Here is a 21,608-nt window from a genome sequence, read left to right as displayed (position 1 = left end):
AAATTGCAGTTTCATCATATCTGGTTAATTGCACAGTAGGGCCTATATGTGGCCCTGTGGTAGTGTCCATGAATGTTATGTGAGATGTTTGCTCTCATTTAGCTCTCAAAGTGCACAAAATAGATGCATTTTACTTAAAAATGCACAAATTTTCTCCTGGAGGGGGCATGCCCCTGGACCCCCCTAGATTGTTTGGTTCGATACTTTTAATTGTTAGTACCATATAATTAATTACTTTGATCTGGATCTCCTTTAACTTAATGCTAATATTTCATCATACATGATGCATCATAGCTTTTTGCGCGCTGGTGGGGCTCCATGTTGTGCAGAATGTGCCCTTTTTATTTTTTCGCCCCTGCCCTTCTAAAAGTCTGACTCCACCACTGCCCTCCAGCATTTAAGTTGCTCATCCCTGATCCAGAGGCAGCAGCATGGACTACATATCCCATGCACCCCTGTGGTCCCTCCCCCCGCATACCTCTGCTGTGTGCTCACGCTGCGCTGTGGGGATCCTGCACAGCACAAGTTGCCCCAACAGCAGCAGCGAGGCGCACGGCACAAAAGTTTCTCCACAGGAATGGGCAAGTTTCAGAACCCCGCTTTTCTTTTAAATCTCACCTCCACGATCCTCACAACAACTCGGGATTGGATATAAGGACCAACTGTGTTGATAAACCGCTCCAGATTTGGGATTTGTTTGGTGATTTCTCACACTTTGGATCTGTTGCGCTTCATCCGAAGATAAAACTAAAGAGGGGTGTTCTCTTGTGTGGCCAGGGAAATATGTGTTCCTCTACGCAGGCTCGCAGTTTTGCGAGGTTTGCCGTGGTTCTTCTACTGTTTTTGAGGCTCCAGCGTGGATCTGGATCTGGTGCTAACACAAGGACGTGTCCCCCTCCCTGCGTGTGTGTTGGGGAGCTTTTGGACTGCAGTCGGCTGAAAAGGGGCCAAATTCCAGACACGATCCCGGAATGGACAGTTCAACTGTGAGTCCACTTAAAAACCCCTTTGTGTACCCTATTACTGTCATGTTTTTTAAATTTTATTTAATCTTTTAACATATTTTCTGCACTTTGTAGAACTGTTGTGTTTTCCTTCAGCACCGTTGGGATGATCCACATTCCTGTAGTAGTGAAAAAAGAACGGGTTGTAAACCACTTAAAGAATCTGCTGCTGAAGAAGAAAACCACTTGATTGCCTTTGCTTTCCTTTGATTTAAATTTGACAAATTTTACTATATATATCTAATTCAGACTATAAATGTCTGCAAAGCTCACATCAGGACTGGAAACCCTGTTATCCAACTTAACACCTAGTCCTGAATCTATTTATGTGTCTTAATAGGTTTTATTTATTGTATTGTTCCTTGCAGTACGGCTGGGCAATATATCGATATAAAAGATATATCGATATAAAAGATACATCGATATATTTTTAAATGTGATATGGAATTAGACCATATCGCCTATATCGATGTAGTTATATATAGTATATATTTCTTTCTTTATATAGGCCTATAAATGCTGCCCTTACTAGGGTTTGTCATATTTAGTTCTTTTGTAATGTTCGTTATTCTTTTCTCATATAAATATATTTTTTCAGATAAAGATTGGCCTATTTTATTTCAGAGGCTATTTTTATTTAAGATATTTTTATTTAAATGTGCACTTTACGGAGCTTTGATTTAAAAAAAAAAAGGTGCTGTTGTTATTTATATTTTACTTAAATAAATGGTTTCAGTAAAACTACTTGAACATTTGCTCTCACTTTGCGATAAAAATATCAGGATATATATCGATATTCAGCCTAAATATATCGGCATATGACTTTTGGTCCATATCGCCCAGCCCTACCTTGCAGCAGCATGACAGGCTTCCAGGCTGGAGGTCAGCAGGGAAGCACAGGCAGCCTTTCAGTGTGTTTTTACACATCAATGTGCTATTGTCAATCCCTCCAAACCTCCTCATTAAAGTGTAAATAATTATGAATAAGTCCTCCCAGGTAGTGCCTGCAGGTAGTGCTTTGAAATCAGGTTTTCTGGTTGATGGGAGTTAGATATAGCAGCAGCAGCAGCAGCAATGATGTAGGTATTAGCAGTAATAACAGACAGACTCCAATAAGGTCTCCCAGAGTGCATACAATTGCAACTAAAAGATAATAAACCTAATGTTTGTAATGGTTTCGTTGCGTTTGCAGTGATTGGTGTTGGTTCAGTCTTCAGGTTCCAGCTTCACAGACCTTGAGGCCTTCAAAGCCATAAAGACATAAATCAGATGCAGTGACTGTGTGCAGCTTTGGACTGCTTCCTGAAGTAATATCTCCATTACTCTCCTGTTTGCCTTCTGGCTCCATAAGATGAAACAAGGCTGCCTGTCGAAGCAGAAACACCAAACACAACTTTAATAGCATGTTCCTTAGTGTGTTCTCCTTTACAGATAATTATTCCTACTGGATTTTTATTGCCCTGCGTTTAAGCTGCAGTACTTGATTTTTATTGTACTGTGTGAGGCTGTGGCGCTTGCTTGATTCACTGCCTGGTTGAAGCCGTTGCCCTGCTGTTGGATTTAGTTTTTCTCTTTCTAAAATGTGCTGCTCTGGAAACTTGCCGTTGCCAGAGAAAACAGACCCAGCCTGAGCCTCATAACCAAGGCCGGCCTTCCAAAGAAAATGAAAAAAAAAAAGTTCCACATGGGGGGAAAAATTCTTTTCACTCTGGCATGCTAATTTACGAGTGGCTCTCCAGCACATCTTAAACCCCTTAAACCGCCCGACCCTTTGTTTTCCAGCACCCCATTATTTCTGCTGAATTAGCAACTCCAGAGCCAGCGATGGTACTGATTAAGGAGGAGTGTGTAGGATTAGTTCGAAACAAACTCGCAAAAAGAAAAGGGGGAAGGAGAAAGTAGGAGGGAGAAGAAGAGAAGAGCAAGAAGAAGTGGGATTAAGCCATGAGTATCTGGGAGGTTGTTGGAGGTGAATATGCTACAGATTTATGCCCAAATGTAAAGCCCCCTGACTTTTTAAGCTTTAAAAGTGACTCTTGGAATTTGAAAACAATATTTGGATTCATTTTAATACATGGAGAACTTTGAATCACATAATAACATGAAACACACTTGTCTCTTGAGGTGTATGAGACTTTTACAAACATTTATCAGAGGAATGTATTAGGGCTGGGCGATATGCACCAAAAGTCATATCCCGATATATTTAGGCTGAATGTCGATATACGATATATTTCCTGATATTTTTTATCACAAAGTGAGGGCAAATCTTCAGTCAAAGCCAAATATGACATGTCACAAGTAGTTTTATTGAAACAGTTCATTTAAGTGAACATAAATACTGTATAACAACAGGAGTACCCTTTTTATTTTAAATCAAAGCTCCACAAAGTGAAGATAAATAAAAATAAATATCTTAAATAAAAGCCGCAGCTTGCCTGGAGCAAGAACCACACGTCAAATTTGAAACAATATGTCGATATATGCGGTATGGTCTAATTCCATATCAGATTTAAAAATATGTCAATATATTTTTTATATCGATATATCGCCCAGCCCTAGAATGTATTAGTTTTTTTTAAATAGAATGACATTTATCTGTTGATTGGTCCAGGTGCCACTAACACAAACCGTACTTAGCCCTAATAGTGGAAAAGTTTTGAAGCAGGGCGTAGCTGATAATAGGAATCCTTGGGGTTTGTCTTATAGCTCATGCTAATTCACTGGAACGTTAGCTACTTGTTAACAGTCCTGGCTTGAAGCTACCGAGCAATTCTCATGTGTTGACATCAAATAATATCTGCATATCCTCCAGAATTTAAATATAACAAAGATTTATCCATTAATATAATAAAAAAAATGTAATGGTTTGGCCAGGTACCAGTAATACTCAGTAAAAGGTGGATGTTAAAAGGAAACCTTGCAGTTTAGCTAATGCTAATCTACAGTATGTTAGTTTCTTTACCACCAGACATTCCCAGGTTAAAGCTTTCTGGCAATCTTTGTGCTCTGTGTCATTAAAAGATATGTACCTTAAGGGCAAAATACTACTCTATTTAATTCTTTAATAAATTAAGTATTAAGCGAGACACAGAAAGCCATTAAGTCAAGTCAAGTCAAAGTTTATTTATAGAGCACATTTAAAAACAACCTCAGTTGACCAAAGTGCTGTACAGTTATTAAAATAGAATAAATCATACACAACTGGATATAAATAAAAACAATAAAAAAAAGAATAAAATACTAAAAACAGTAAAACAATAAAATAAAATAGAATAAAATAGTAATAAAAACTCAATCCAAAACAGAGTTAGAGATAAAAATGAAGGACAGACACTTTTTACTTGTGAATAAACACATCACACCTCTGAAGAATTTTACAAACTACCACAAGAATATAAGTAAACCAACATTTATTGATGTGTTTTGCACTTTTATTTGGCTTAGTAACACAAATGACCAGGAAAAAAGATAAGAAGTCCAAGAGATGGTAGATACCATTAGCAAACTCAGTGGTTTGCATCACAGCTATTGAGATAGATTTTGTTAGCTACTTTCTGGGGCTGGGTGATATGGACAAAAAGTCATATCCCGATATATTTAGGCTGAATATCGATATACGATATATATCCTGATGTTTTTATCGCAAAGTGAGAGCAAATGTTCAGTCAAACTCAAATATGACATGTCACAAGTAGTTTTATTGAAACCGTTTAAGTGAAGATAAATACTGTATAACAACAGGAGTACCTTTAAAAAATCAAATCAAAGCTCCATAAAGTGCACATTTAAATAAAAAAATATCTTAAATAAAAATGGTCTTTTTCGGAAATTAATATATTTATATGAGAAAAGAATAACAAACATTACAAAAGAACTAAATATGACAAACCCTAGTAAGGGCTGCATTTATATATAAAGATTTTTATTTTTTAAAACTATATCAATATATGCGATACGGTCTACTTCCATATCACATTTAAAAATATATCGATTTATTTTTTATATCGATATATCGCCCAGCCCTACTACTTTCCTGGCTGTTTTCTAGCTAACAGCTAATCTAACAAGCCACAGTTTATCACCCTGACCTTCCAAAGAGACAAATGTCATGGTCAGTAATGAAAAAATGAAAAACAACAAGCATAACTACAACTTTGTTTGCACTTTTTTTTGTTGCTAACTTCAGTGTTTAAAAGCACTTGTCTTTGGCGTCAGGCACAAAGATGAAAGAAACATTTCTGTAACTTAATTAAATCTGCTGCTATGTCACATTATTGTAATCTAAAAGGTTACTGACAGTCTAAAGAGCGGCTCAGTTATTCACTTCCCAGTCTTTGATAAGAGAGTGGTGCATTTTGAGCGGAGCAGCAGAAACAGGCTGGAGCCTGTACGCACCACTGTGTGTTATCTTGCTCCGCTCAGAGTCTGCTTTGTGAGGGAAGTGGAAGTGTCAGAGCTACTTAGGCTTTATCTAGGGAGTATGATAGGACACCTTTCCCATATGGCCCCCAGCGCTGGAACTACAACAACAAAAACAACACACAGCTCAGTGCTTGGGAAGAATAGGAGGAGGACTGGGGGGGGGGGGGGGTAAGAAGTAAAACTCTGCTTGAGTGGTTCATGAAACTTTCTACCAAAGAACAAAAACAGGCCCCAGAAAATTCAACCGGGGTGTTTTAGACGTATGAAAGGCGTCCCTCTCACTTTTCCCGGCATTGTGAATACATTACCAGTTGATAGGTTCTACCCCTCCTCCCAGAGCTCCTTGATGGATTCCAGATGAGGGAGGTAAGGAGGGGGAGGGAGGGTAGAGGGTGAGGGGGTGTAAAAAAGTGTCTGGCACCGCAGCGTTGATCGTGCGCAGCAGCGTCAATAACTCCACCACTTTATGGCGCACGAGGCTCCGCTTGCCAGACTCCTTGAGCTGGTTTTCAGGCTCCTTTTCCAAACAGGCAGCAAAAACAAGAGTCTCACCCCCAGTGAGCTGCAGCCAAGACTGCTTCAGTCCAAGACCAGGCTCAGTTGAGTTAGTCAGGCTCCAATCCAAAGGGGATTCAGACAACGCAAGACATAGACCAGAGCTACCACTCAAGACAACTGGCAAGAAGTTTCCAAAAAATATGCAAAATTCTGGAGGAGTTCACATATAGCTGGAGGTTCGAGGTCCTGTACCCTTCTTCAGGCGAAATACCCTAAAATGTGTGAAATGCTAGACAGATACTAAACCAGATGTCAATGGGAATACATGTTTTAAATCTGCTAGATTTAGTTTGAAGGTTTGTAAATATTAAAGGCAAAATGGGAATGTGGTTAATACAAGTCCAAAGACCAGAAAAGTGTCTGGTCCAAGCCCTGGCCAGGACTGAAACCATTTTTATCGACTTCCTTCGCCAGGTTTCGGCCTCGTTTCAGCACAAAGAGAATCCAGCCCTGCAATAACTCATCAGCTTGTCTCTTTTGGCTCTGCTTCTCAGCTGTGCCCGAGATATGAAGTGAGCTGTTTTGGCATGGATGTTCCCTTCTGTGTTATAAGGAATGGACCAAAAGCCATTTTTCAACTTTTTAAGCCTTTTTTGGGCTTCAGTGGGAAGCAGTTTGTTTTGGAACTTTTTTCAGTTGCTTTCAGATGTTACTCATGCAGAATTGGCTAAATATGAAAGACTTGAAAGAAAATAACTTTTCCCATTCTGGTTCTATTTCAGTAGTTTATCCCTAAAACATATCTTGTGTGAAAGACCAAACTTAAGACTAAAGATAGTCTTAAAACCTGACTAATCTGAATGTAGAACCACTTGAACTGCTTTGTCACATATTCTTTGAAAAAGTTTTTATCTTTTTTTTTTACATCACAAATTTGGGTTTTTATTGGGATCTGGGGTCCAAACCTGCTGGCGTGGTTCAGCGTCGGGCTTGGACAGAAACTATGCAGGTTCACATTAGGGCTGGGCGATATGGACCAAAAGTCATATCCCGATACATTTAGGCTGAATATCAATATACTATATATTTCCTGATATTTTTATTATAAAGTGAGAGCAAATGTTCAGTCAAAGTCAAATATGACATGTAGTTTTATTGAAACCGTTTATTTAGGTGAACATAAATACTGTATAACAACAGGAGTACTTTTTTTAAAAACCAAAGCTCCATAAAGTGCACATTTAAATTTAAAAAAATCTTAAATAGAAGCCGCAGCTTGCCCGGAGCAAGGATCACAGTGCACAATTTGAACTAAATTGATATATGCGATATGGTCTAATTCCATATCACATTTAAAAGTATATCGATATATCTTTTATAGAAGATATATCGCCCAGCCCTAGTTCACATAGGGTCTGACCTGATTTAATGGGCCTGATCATAGCTCTACTTCATAATCACTTAAGATGATATCAAACTGTTTTCAGTTTTTTCTCCATATCTTCTTTTTCAGTACGTCAGCAATAAATCTTACTTTAAATCTTACTCTTGCTTATTTTTCCGCCCATTCTGTTTCTATTTCATCACCAACAGTTTTACACCATCTCACACTTTAATTACAGTGACTTTTCTTTGATGCATTTCCTCTGTTCGCTGTGTCAAGGCACAATAACAATGAAAATTTGTATGTAATTATGTTTGCTGTGTAGACCCAAATGTAAGACTGCAGCAGCTGAGAAACACAGTGGATGGTGTATACTTTTCGTTTAATTTTTGCCTTTTTTTTTTCTTCACAGGGACCTGAGCCATAACAAATTGCAGGTGCTCGATGGCACTTTGTTTTCCAAACTACAACATTTAAGTGAAATGTAAGTATGCCTTGTGTTCTCGGCACTTTCTAGAGTAAACACAGGATTTTCCAAATAGCTCCTATCATATGTGACAAACTATATCTTTTTCTCAATGTGTACAGAAAGCTGAACCACAACGAACTGGAGGCGATCCCTGATTTGGGCCCTTACGCTTCAAACATCACAACACTCATTCTGTAAGTATAACTTTTCTTAAGTTCTTTGAAGATTTCTCACTTCAGCCTGTTCTGGAGGGTAATCCTCTGCCCGGAGTTTTCATTGCTGGTTAAAGTAGCGAGCTGGGAAGTGGTTCCTCCCCCCTGCTTTCCCTCTCGAGAGCAAACCCTTTTGGCTGAGCCCGTTCCTAGACGGGGCAGTCGGAGACATGGCAGCCAGCCCCAGACGGGTCACGTGGTCAAAGACAAATGCCATCAACAGAAATGGAAATGTTTTGTTTGGTGGCGGTTGCTGCTGTTGGTGTATTTTTAACCTGGCGGCAGTGACGTGACGCTGGAAAGAAAGAAAATCTGTCATGTGAAAATCCAAATTTGGTGATTTTTATGTGGATGCATTGCCTGTTTCTGTGTGGCCCTTAATGGGGCTCCAAAATGAATGGTAGTTTATCAGGAAACAAAGCAGTGTAACAATATCTTGGTACATTACTTTAATCATTTGATGCACAACATATTGACACCCCTTCTGATGCACAACATGGGGCAAAAATGACTTTCACATTCATTTCCCATGTTATTTAATGCTTGCTGTGTGTGTCTGTACTCTATCTTTTGATATCAACTTATTTTATGATTGAATATTCCAAGTATTCTTTAAATATCTTGTTTTTGATAACAACAGATCATTATTTCCATTTTGCCTCTCATACTTTATGAAGAAAAAAGTTTTTGTATTATTACATAGCTAACTTCTTGGCCAAGTAGTTACCTTAGCAAGCTACTTAGCCAAGTAGTTAGCTAAGTAGTTAGCTTAGCAAGCTACTTAGCTAAATGCTTAGCCAAGAAGTTAGCTAAGTAGTTAGCTTAGCAAGCTACTTAGCTAAAAATGGATTTTCATAGAAGAGTAGTGACACAAAAAGGGATTTTATTGAAAATTAATCAAGAAAAACATAAAATGAGGATGTATGATGATCAAAGACAAACTAATTGAGGAAAACCTGGAATACTGAATGATGAAAATAATTTATTGCAAAGATATAGAACATAAAAACTACATCACTTTAGCACTTTTAGACCCATGTTGTGCATCAGAGGGTTAAGAAGTCGATTAATCCTGATTTTTGTGTAAATATATGCTGCAGAAACAACCAACAGTGTCTGAAAATGCTTGGCTGACTCTGTGAGATTATTCAGGGTGAAAGCGTTTGACTTGTCATATTTCATCCTGCTCAGACTTTAACCAGAAGCCCCGTTGGTATATTGTTGTGCAATACGTGCTTTTAGAAGAGCGCCAGATATTAGTGTGTGAAACCTCAACAATTTTATTTGCTTTCTGTGGCATGTCTCTCCAAAAACCGACCGACGTGAAGTTACTGTGGAAGAATGTATCTGTCTCCCTCGGCTTGATGAGGCGTATTCCTCATCAAGCCCTGACACGATGTGGTGCGGCAGCCGCAGGCCGTCAGACAATTTGTTTGCACGTTTAGCGCAGGAGTGTCACCTCCAGCTATTAGTTTCAGCACAGGGAAATAGGCGGGGTGGTTTCTTTGTTTAAGGGAAGCTCTTTACACTTTATATGTCATGTTTCACTGCAGTATTTGAGGGTTATTTTGTGTGGTGACCCTGTTTTGATACGAATACGAGTGGATTTGTTATCCTGACCCAAGAAAAGAAAACATAATTTTTTCATTATTTGTTCTGACATACAAATAACACCTGGCGTGAATGGCTGCATTGTTCCCCTCATGGTTAGAAAGAGGTCACAGGCTCATCTGCCACAACTGCTATGGGAGTTGTCCAAGTAACCCTTGGGCAACTTTGGATTGAAGTACAGAGTTCCTGCACAGATTCTCTTTAAAAATTCCAGGCTTTTTCCAAACCATAATTTCTTTATTTGAATTGTTGTTCAGTTGGGTTTACCAGAAGTCATGTCATCCATGTTAACTCAGGCTTAACCCACTCCAGATAAATGCTTTGAACTTTGAGTTAAAGGATAACATGAAACAGGCACTTATTTATCTCAAAATGTTCCTATCTTATAATAAGATGTCTTATTGTGTAGTCTTACGGTTAGTATTGCCAACATTTATCAGAGACATTTGATTATGTAGATAAGAGGGTACTGATAAAGTGGTCCAGTAAGGTCACTTACACAGACATATCTTGCTAACTCTGCTAATATTAGCCACCGTTAGCTTCTGGTCAAACCGGACCAACTCAGCAGTAAAAAGTGTGATTTAACTGACCTAAATAAGGGTGTGTTCTGCCAGGACAGACAGGAAATGTGTGAGGTTGATGAAATAAGAAATCCTAGCAGTTTGTGTCATGGCTAGGGCTAGGCGATATGGACCAAAAGTCATATCGTGATATATTTAGGTTGAATATCGATATACGATATATATCACGATATTTTTATCGCAAAGTGAGACCAAATGTTCAATCATAGTCAAATATGACATGTCACAAGCAGTTTTATGAAAACTGTTTATTTAAGTTAAATATAAATACTGTACACAATAGGAGTACCTTTAAAAAAAAAAAAAAAAACAAAGCTCCATAAAGTGCACATTTAAATTAAATAAAAAATAAATAAAAAAATTGCCTATGAAATAAAATAGGACAATCTTTTTCCAAAATAAATATATTTATGTAAGAATAACGAACATTGCAAAAGTAGCTACTAGCCCCGCTACCGTAACGGCGGTGATCTCGCTACGAGCCGGGGGACAGCGGAGCCGCCGAGAGACCCGCAGCAGCTTGTTTATTTCCCATAAAATCAGTGGATGTGTGTGGCTGAATGACATGAGGGGGAATAAGGCGTGAAAATAAATAATCTTGCAGAAAGCGAGAACTGGAGAAGCAAAGCAGCAAGCAACACTCTCTCACAGACACACACACAACAAACAATTTCTGTCGCTCTACATACGTCATCTGGTATAACTGATACGATTGGCTAAGAGCTACCTACAGATGCTTTTGATAGACATTCTAAGCGCCCAATAAACGGCTCTGGAGGATCGTAAACCACACCTCCTCTACGGAGAAATGAACGGCTGGTTTCCAGACTAATCTCATTTGTGATTAGTCTGGTGTTAGCCAGGCTAAAAAGAGCCATCACTGACATTCATATTTATGCTGTCATTTTCAAGGTTGCTTTTTTTAGTTTGCTATGGCTCCACTTTCTGAGGTCAATTCTGTGTCATCTGGCTGCCTTGACACACTCCAGATAAAGATTATTTGTCAAAGCAAAAAATGTCACAATAAATAAAATCAGTTTTAAATTGATTAGAAGAGAATCACTTTTTTCTTTTCAGCCCTTTAAAGAACAAAAGATCACTGCCTTTTTGTGTTAAAGGATCAAATTTAACTGTACTGGATTATGGTTATTAGCGGCTTTGGTTTTAAAACATCACTATTGCCCTCACCACATTGTGAATTCATGAAACTGTTGTTGGCTAGTGAAGTCAGGAGCATAATTAATTTCAAATTAGTCAAAGCAGTATGAGGAAAGATTGCACAGAGAAGAAGAAGAAGAAGAAGAAGAAGAAGAAGAAGAAATTCACACTTGCTCTTCCTCTGCCAGTGTTGGCTGCCGCCCTCCTCCTTCAGATTAGGCGTGTGATTTTTCCAGAATTTCTCTCCCTCCTTCAGTTTCTCCGAGCTGGGAGGGTAGTAAAGAAAAAAAAAAACCTTGGGGTATCGAATACCACTTATTCAAACAGCCAGTCAGACATAGCGGCAGCTCTCGCCGACTTCTTTGACCCTGCAGCTCCGAGTAAAAACAAACGGCAATAACCCTGCAGCTGGTAGTAATTGAGTCGAGATCATCTTAATTAATTGAACAATTTCCCAGGAATTTATGGAGGGGTTAAACCCCACCACCACTAAATCCCTCTGCCTGTGTTCAGGGGGGGTTCAACAAATGACCTGGAGATTCCAGGTCTGATTAGGTATATTAGAGGTGAACCTCTTGGTATGTCTACGGAAATGGGAACCTTGTTGAAGTTGAGAGTTTCAAACCAAAACAGGAGCGATTATAGTAGTAATCCGTGACATTTTCAGAATAGATATATGTGCAGTAGAGATTCAACTAGGGCTGTCACTAAAAAAAAAAATCGTAATCTTACTTTTGATAAGTCAATAATGAAAAAGGATAAATAGATAATTGCACAGTCTATTTAAAATTAGAGCTGGGCGATATATCGATATAAATAATATACCGACATATTTTTAAATGTGATATGGAATTAGGCCATATATCGATATAGTTCAGTTTGTATAGTTAGTATAGTAAAGTATTTTTCTTTTCTTATATATAAATGCTGCCCTTGCTAGGGTTTGTCACAATTATTTCATTTTGTAATGTTCGTCATTCTTTTCTCATATAAATATATTTATTTCATTATTATTTCATTAATTATAGGCCTATTTTATTTCATAGGCTATATTTATTTAAGATTTTTTTATTTATTTAAATATGCACTTTATGGAGCTTTGATTTGAAAAAAGAGGTACTCCTGTTGTTATACAGTATTAATGTTCACTCAAATATAAACAGTTTCAATAAAACTACTTGTAACATGTCATGTGTCATCATGGATATTTATCGTATATTGATATCCAGCCTAAATATATCAGGGATACGACTTTTGGTCCATCTCGCCTCGCCTAGGGTTACTACTCAAATTGTTTGTACCCAATAGAAAATTCTAAGTATGACAAAAATTTACGATGCTGACATGTTCTCTTGAATCAGTGCTGCATATGGCAGAATGAGCGAAAGTGATTGATTTACGGAATGGAAATGAATCAATAGGGCTGAACCAAGTGTCATTTAAAAAAATTTTTTATAGAGGTTCTCAAATTAAGCTTTAAATATCTGTCGTGAAATATAAACGTGGCATTAAGAAATAAAACATTTGCTCTCACTTTTGGTAAAAATATCAGGATATATATTTATATCGTATATCGATATTCAGCCTAAATATATCGGGATATGACTTTTGGTCCATATCGCCCAGCCCTATTTAAAATGCTTCCAAAGTTCAAGATGTCAGCTGTGGAAACTTACATTTAATGAACAGGAAATTTAAATAAAATGTCCCGTCCATATAGTTTGATTGTCAGGTAATGTCCGGGACCTGCAGTGCACAAACACCACAGTAAAATATGAACTTATATAAGACCCATAATTTGATGTTTTTAAGTATTGCAGGCGATACTGAAACACATTGATGTATCAAGAATTTTACAGCTCAATTGTCATTTTATATGAAGGTCCTTCAGTTCACTTCTTAATACGATCCGTGCCTCTCTCCACTCCGACTGGGAACCGACGTGTTAAGATGATCAGCCATCTGAATGAGATATGTGCAGAGTTTAATATGGCGTCTCAACAGCGAACGCAGCCCTGGTTTTCATTACAGGCACCACTGCAGAGAGAGGGAGTCATCAGATGGCTTCTCAAAACTCTGTTCTTTTTCCAATAGGAAATACCACACAAACGCACCACCACACATATGCACACACACACATACACACACGCACACACTACGAGCGAGACAGTTTTAGAAAAAAGCAACTTTCCATTTAAAGAGACCATTAAAAGCATTAGTTGCTGCTCAGTGGACAAAGCTTTGCTGAAAAGACAAAACAACAACAAAAAAAACAACTTCATCATAGATCTTTGAATCTTACATAACAACAGAACTTTCCAGTGTGTAAAGTGGTAAAGCTTGACAGCCCAAAATACTAGTTTCATAGAGTGCTGGCAGGTATGTGCTTGTGTGAAACCCACATCATGTTTATGCAGTAAGTGTGTAATAAAAAAAAGGCTTTACCCACTAACATTTTATGAATTCAAGTTTTTAATACAGGGTTCATACAAAGTAATGGAAAATTCTTAATTTTAACCACTACGTTTTCATGGTAAGGAATACGTTTGAATTTTTCTTACAAAATGCTTGATTTTGCGGGATTATCTGGGATTTAATGTGCACAATTAATGGCGTGTTGCAGAAATCGTTTGTAATATTTCAAAGGAAAAATGTCTTATTTGTTGTCTCCTGGCGTTTTACACCAGATACAGAGTGCACCCTTTCTTTCCAACATAAAAATCAAAGTTTAAATGCACAGCTGGCAAAATCAAAGTCACCATATACATTAATTGTTGTGGCCTAGGGCTGGGCGATATGGACCAAAAGTCATATCCCGATTTATTTAGTAGGGGTTGACTGATACGGGTGTTTTAAGGCCGATACCGAATATTTTGACATCGGTCTTAACCAATCCCTGATATGTGCTGCCGATTTTTTTTGGGCCGATTCTTGAAGCCGATATTGCCTTTTCTCCCTCCATTTACATGATAAAAATGACTAAATGATAACTAATGTTACACAAGTCTCAATTTAAACAAAAAAAGAAACATTTATTAACAAAACAAACAAAACATATTAACAGTTGGATATCAAACAATGTATATGTTGTTCAAGGCCTCAAGGTGGTGGCGCCGCAGATGATCCACATGATGTGTTTTTCTTTTTTCCGGTATCAGCAGCAGCTCACCAGAGAATGGCAGATGTTGCATCGAGCCTTGCCTGGTGTTGGCTCAGTGAAATGGGCTAATTGATCTGCGAACGCATGCACGTATCGGCAGATAGATAGATAGATAGATAGATAGATAGATAGATAGATAGATAGATCTAGGACACAAGTTAAAGGACACAAGTTAAAAAAAAGCAGATCAGTTGGTAGGTTGGCAAGATGATGGTAATGATGCTGATGATATGATGGAATGATGATGCCGATACTAGTAAAAAACGCAAATATCGGCCAGCTGATGTTTTGGTCGACCTCTAATATTTAGGCTGAATATCGATATACGATATATATTTATTGCAAAGTGAGAGCAAATGTTCAGTCAAAGTAAAATATGACATGTCACAAGTAATTAAAGTAAAATTTAATTGGTATATGCAATATGGTCTAATTCCATATGAAATTAAAAAATATATCGATATATCTTTTATATTGATATTTCGCCCAGCCCTACTGAGGGTATGGCTGAATTCTGAAAACTTAACTTTTTTTCATTGCATTTATAGTAACAATGTAGATGTGGGCTTCAAGAGTCTGGAAATTGTAGGTTCAGGTACCTTGAAAAGTGCTTGAATTTTACCGTATAGAGGTGTATGAAGGTTTGGAATATCTCTAAATGTGCAGACCCATATTTTGGTCTCACGTATTTTCTTTTAAGTTCTCAAAAAATAGTGCAACACTGACTTTTTATGCATAGGAAACATTTTGTGGTTGTAATCACAGCAGCACAACAGCATTGATTTAGTGTCTATCTGCTACTTGCCTCAGTTTAATAATGAGCACATATTCTGTCAATACTTGAGATGCCTCTGGCTGTTATTGACACACGGCTGGCCTTCTATTGACTTCCGCTAACAGCAGCAAAGCCCTACAACCACAGTTGTAATGGCTCTATAATCATGTTATCTGAGAGCAAAGTGGATGAACAAATTTGAAGTGTGTAACTGAAGTGTGTTTGTGAGTGGAGTAGACGGAGGTGTAGCGTATTGAGTTGTTGTTGAGATGTGAGAGGGGAGAAGAAGAAAAAAGTAGCAGTATGTTGCCCCTGCAGTACTACAGAAGAGTACTGTAAAAATAACTATAATGAATCAGAGAGGGCTCATAGGATTACGGAATCATTAGTTGGGCACATTTTGGATCCCCAGCAGTCAAAACTTCAGGGTCCGTGTCCTCGTCCTTGGACAGGAAGTGTGCACCACCCCCTCTATGGCTCTCCTTTCCCCCTGAGAGAAACTGGAAAGACTGGTTCTCTCTCACCAGGCGGCCTTCCCTCTCTCAGCAACCAGTCAGGGGAACATGAAAACTGAGATACAGGTGGTGTGCGGCGCTTTTGTTTGGAACCTGGGGGCTGTGGTGCGTGGAAAGCCCTCTGCAAATCTCCAAACAAAAGAGCTGCCTGTGCCGTCTTTATTCCAGACAATGATCTGTATTTTACTGTAGTCTTGTAACTGCACACCAAAAACTTTCTTTAGATTTTTGGGTGTTTTGTTTTTAGTACATTGGGTTAGAGAGATGATGTAAGGGGAAGGGGGTAGGATAGGAAAAGGCCCTGCAGGATATGAAGAATGCTGAGGAAAGTTTTACTTTGGCTTTGGAGTTTCCATTAAGCATGGCTCTGCTGGCTGCAAACTCCATTTACCAATATGACAATTTCATTGAGTAGTGAGATTCAGTTTTAATTCTTCAGCAGTTTCAGTGGATCATAAAAAGTATTTTTGTCCAATTCAAGAAAGTTTGTCCGCACCTCCAACCTGCCAGCCCCAGCACCAAGGTTGACTCTAGCATTAAGCTCAGACTAGGGCTGGGCGATATGGACCAAAAGTCATATCCCGATATGTTTAGGCTGAATATCGATGTAGGATATATATCCTGATATTTTTATCACAAAGTGAGAGCAAATGTTCAGTCAAAGTCAAGGCCAAATATGACATGAAACAAGTAGTTTTATTGAAACCGTTTATTTAAGTGAACAAAAATACTGTATAAGTATAAAGCTTCATAAAGTGCATCTTTAAATAAAAAGTATCTTTAAAAAATAGACTATAGACTATTAAATAGGCCAATCTTTTTTCTGGAATAAATATATTTATATGAAAAAAGAATAACAAACTTTACAAAAGAACTAAATATGGCAAACCCTAGTTAGGGCAGCATTTATATATAAAGAAAGAAAAAAAATTGAACTATATCGATATATGTGATATGGTCTAATTCCATATCACATTTAAAAATATATAGATATATCTTTTATATCGATATATCGCCCAGCCCTAGCTCAGACGCACTTTGACTTGTTTTATTCCAGCATTGCACACAGTAACGCCAAACTCTCCAGCTTGCACCAATCATAGAACTTTGTTGACTGGTGAATCTTCCTTTCTGTATGTTTGAATAAGAAGATTTACAAAAAGGTGTTGCACTTTCCAGATGGAGAAGCCTGTTTCTATGGAAATATGTGCTCTGAAAGAGTCAGCACATGTGGAAAATGGGTCAGAGTTCTCTCAGTATTACCACACAGTGAATAGGTGAGACAACTCAGTTTCACTGCAGTGTGGAGTCTCTCATCAAGATCAAGATTAAGAGAGTCATGAGTAGAGCTGCAATGATAAGTTGACTCATCAGTTAGAAAATGCAGTTTTAAGCCTCTCTGTTGTGGAGATTTCCTGCTTTTGTCTGTTTTAAGTCATGCTAAACCGAATATCTTTGAGTTTTGGACTGACTAAACAAGACATTTAAAAGCAGGGTAGGGCTGGGCGATATGGACCAAAAGTAATATCTCGATATATTTAGGTTGAATAATGATATACGATATATATCCTGATATTTTTATAGCAAAGTGAGAGCAAATGTTCAGTCAAAGTCAAATATGACATGTCACAAGTAGTTTTATTGAAACAGTTTATTTAAGTGAACATAAATACTGTACAACAACAGGAGAACCTCTTTTTTAAAAACAAAGCTTAAAGCATAAAGAGCACATTTAAATAAAAAATTATCTTAAATAAAAGCTGCAGCTTGCCTGGAGCAAGGATCACAGTGCACAATTTGAACTATATCGATATATGCGATATGGTCCATATCACATTTAAAAATATATCGATATACCTTTTATATTGATATATCGCCCAGCCCTAAGGCAGGGTATGTTTCACTATGTCATGACATCTTATAAACTAATCGATTAAGCAAGAAAATAATTGGCAGATTAATTGATAATGAAAATAATAGTGAGTTGTAGCCCTTGTTGTGGCAGCAAGGGCTCGCTGGGTGTGAATAGACAGGTCATTAGAGCTGGGGGATTGGCACAAAAATCTGCAACTGGCTGAGGACATCAGCGGTTGTTTGGGTTTTTGGCCAAAAGACTCATTCAGCGAGCTAACCCACACACTGTATGGCTGATGCCTCATGGTGGCTGGTTTGGAAATTTCAACATATTTCCCAAACCCTACAGGTCATAATATTTGCTTATTTATACCTGGACTTGGGAATGTTTGGTATTTTTCAAAAAATTAATGAAACGGTCTGTACTGTGGGTCAGTTGATTGACAACCCCCAACAATTAAATATTAATGACACCACAACCCAAATTAAACCCACATTAGCAAACTGTCCTCAGTGTTTTTTCGAGGGCTGCTGGAAAAAAGAATCAGAAAAACTAACAACTCTCTGGTCAGTAAGGTGTAGCTGGTGGGGCGACTGTAACCATCGCAATGAATACTGAAAACGAGGCCTGTAGTCTGGTGCATTGGAGGGAATTCCTGCCTCCCCCCTTCACTCTCTCTCTACTGCCGAGTCGCATACACAAAGAGGGCACTGTACAGGCTCTGTTTATAACTAAGCAGTCCCTGCACTGCAATTTAGGAGGCGTGCAGCTCAGGAAATTGCTGGCCTCTGCCGAGGCATGCTTTCACTGAGGGAATGGTATTCATCAGTCAAGTAATTGGCAGGTTACTTTTTTAAATACCTTGTTGGTAATTACCTTATAAACAAAATCACACATCACTAAACCGAAAGGTTGTTTGGACTTGGTGTGAAGAGCAGCGACATTGATCATACTGAGCAATTTGTTGGCATACTTGAAATATGCATGCAGAATCAGCAAAAAAAACCCTCTGACAGTGTTTCGTGTTGGGTGGTAAGTTTTAGCTTTACAAGCGCGTGAGAGTTTGTCTTTTTTTAATACCACAGGCTAATTGAGGGACTTGACTGTTTGCATATCTGGAAACATGAAACTGGTGTGCGCCACTAGTCAAATACACAGTATTTTTGTCATTTATTGGAGCGATGGTGTCTGTATTTTCAGAGCAAACAACAGGATCACCAGGATCTCTGTGGAGCAGCTCAGGCCCTTCCTCGCTCTGGAAACGCTGGACCTCAGCAACAACAACATCGTGGAAATAAAGGCCAGCTCCTTCCCCGCTCTGCCTCTCAAGAACCTGTGAGTGCCTTCTGGAGAACATTTCATCTCAATCACAATAGACCAACCTCATGTTGCTCTTACTCTAATACAACTTATTCATTAAATGTTTCTTTCTCAGGTTCCTCAACAACAATCGTATCTCGTCTCTGGAGACGGGCTGCTTCACCAACCTGTCCAGCAGCCTGCAGGTTCTTCGACTCAACCGCAATCGCCTCTCCACCATCCCGGCTAAGATCTTCCAGCTGCCCAACCTCCAACATCTGTAAGCTTTATTGAGGTTTTTTTGGTATTAGAGAAATATTTCAATCACAATTTGTGATGTGTCTTATATCAAGTTGAAGCTGAAGCAGATTTTAGAGCAAAATTTTGAAATATTGCATTAAAGAAAATGTAAATAAAGGATGTTTCCATCATCTGTTTTAGAGTAAATAAACCAAGCTGCATAAACATACTTTCGCCAGAAGATGGCAGTGTGATGTGTTGTTGTTGGCTAATCTGTCAGTAAACGGTAGAAGAAGAGATTGTGCAAGAAAGAAAAAACAACAACAACAAATAGTTTGTTAATTGGAGAACTTTGGCCATCCACAAGAGAAAATTGAGAATTCTTCAGGATTTAGATTCAGTTGGGCAACTTATTATTGTTCTTTCATGTCTTGACCGGCAGAAACAGCTGATCAGTCATGTGGGTTAAATGTTCTCTGCATCAGAAAAGTTCAAGTAAAAGAGTTACCATCTCCGATTTAGTGTTTTAACTGTTTTTCAAAAAGACAAAAAAACACCTCAAGTGAGCGTCAAAACTTTTATGCTCATTTTTTGGAAAGTTTTATCGAATTTGGGTGTTTCCATCAAGCTTTTCTTATGCAAATCTTCAAAAATTGCTCATGGAAACACAACTAATGTCTTGATACCTTTTAAGACTTTTCAGACATTCTATATATAACTCCTCCCAAAACTTTATTGTTTTGTTTTGTTTTGTTTTGCGCAAGTGGAACCATTTTTAAGGAACTGCTACATTTTACAAAACACTGTCAAATATCTGCACATTTTCCTGGCTTGTGCCCTCACGTTGACTCTTCTGTGTGTGTTTCAGGGAGCTGAGCAGGAACCGGGTTCGCAGGGTGGAGGGCCTGACGTTCCACGGCCTGCACGCTCTACGATCCTTAAAGATGCAGAGGAACGGCCTCAGCCGCCTAATGGACGGAGCCTTCTGGGGCCTCAGCAACATGGAAGTCCTGTAAGCAAATTTACAAGAAATGTGCATCACGTTCTGTTCTTCCAACATGACTTTAACCCTTTGATGCACAACATGGGTCTAAAGTGACCTGACTAAGATTTTATATTCTATATCTTTGCAATAAATTAATTTCATCATTCAGTATTGCAGGTTTTCCTCAAATAACTTGTTTTTGATCATCATGCATCTTCATTTTTTGTTTTCATTTAATACTTTTTGAATAAAACCCCTTTTTTATCACTACGCTTCTAATGCACAAGGTCATTTTTAACCCATGTTGCACCAATTTAAAATCTGGCAAAGAAGACACAAATATTAACTATCCCTTTTTGTTAAATTAATGTTTTTTCCAATGGAAATTATTAATTTAGTGGCTGTATTAAGTCTCAAATGTTAAAATATGTGATATTCCGATGTAATCTGGTGGTTCTAACAACTCTTTTAAAGTTAAACCTTAAAATAAGACAAACATAGTTACACATATACTCAAATTGTGTATCACTCAATAGTGTATCACTTTTTGTATCGCTATGCTTCTAATGCACAAGGTCATTTTTGACCCATGTGTGTAAACTTGATTTTTTTTTCTGGTATCAGCAGCAGCTCACCAGAGAGTGGCAGATGTTGCACCGAGCCTTGCCTGGTGTTGGCTCAGTGAAATGGGCTAATTGATCTGCGAACGCACGCACGTATCGGCCAATGCCGATACAAGTAAAAAACGCAAATATCGGCCGATATATATCGGTTGGCCAATATATCTCTAATCTGTTGTGAAAAATAAAGGCTATATCGCGAGAATAAGGACTGCAGTATACACAGGTAACCTCACCTAGCGTTAACCTCACCTAGCGGTAACCTCACTTAGCGGTAACCTCACCTAGCGATAACCTCGCCTAGCGGTAACCTCGCCTAACAACCGAAACACAGATCTAATGGGAAAATGGTGACGTGTCAGGAGACGGAAATGCTGAATATCTCAAAAAGAAAAAGAGAGGGTACTATGAAAGTCACATTGAGTTCGGCTTCATAGAAGCAATGGACAATGGGAAGTCGCCGAAGTTAACAATGGTAAAATGTGGGTGCCTCAAGGAAAAGGTTGGGAACCATTGCATTAGAAGGTGTTTATATGTTGTGCGTCAAAGGGTTAATGTAATACAAAGTCTCATTCTGTGTGTGTGGCCTGCAGGCAGCTGGACTACAACAACCTGACGGAGGTGAGTAAGGGCTGGCTGTACGGCCTGCTGACTCTGCAGCAGCTCCACCTCGGCCACAACGCCATCAGCAGGATCCGACCTGACGCCTGGGAGTTCTGCCAGAAGCTCAGCGAGCTGTGAGTCCACTTTTTTTTTTCTACTCTCCTTTTTTCCCCTCCCTTTGCACCCTCTTTCTTTTTTCCCCCTCCCACTC

The 21,608-nt window shown here is 38.5% G+C and overlaps 1 protein-coding gene across 1 annotated transcript in view; it reads left to right on the top strand.

The window, feature by feature from the left end:
• The first annotated feature begins 506 nt into the window (after positions 1–506).
• lrig3 (leucine-rich repeats and immunoglobulin-like domains 3) overlaps positions 507–21,608 on the top strand; it is a 34,258-nt gene continuing 13,156 nt past the window's right edge. Inside the window, exons 1-7 of the mRNA XM_059326236.1 lie at positions 507–986; positions 7,724–7,795; positions 7,900–7,974; positions 18,851–18,985; positions 19,086–19,229; positions 20,058–20,201; positions 21,388–21,531. Of these exons, the coding sequence (XP_059182219.1) occupies positions 784–986; positions 7,724–7,795; positions 7,900–7,974; positions 18,851–18,985; positions 19,086–19,229; positions 20,058–20,201; positions 21,388–21,531 (917 nt within the window). The 5' untranslated portion in view covers positions 507–783. The remainder of the gene's footprint in view (positions 987–7,723; positions 7,796–7,899; positions 7,975–18,850; positions 18,986–19,085; positions 19,230–20,057; positions 20,202–21,387; positions 21,532–21,608) is intronic.

Source organism: Centropristis striata, chromosome 22, assembly GCF_030273125.1.
Source record: "Centropristis striata isolate RG_2023a ecotype Rhode Island chromosome 22, C.striata_1.0, whole genome shotgun sequence".
Lineage (NCBI taxonomy): Eukaryota > Metazoa > Chordata > Actinopteri > Perciformes > Serranidae > Centropristis > Centropristis striata.
Note: the sequence above shows the minus strand (reverse complement) of the source record. Positions and strands in the feature narration are given on the sequence as shown.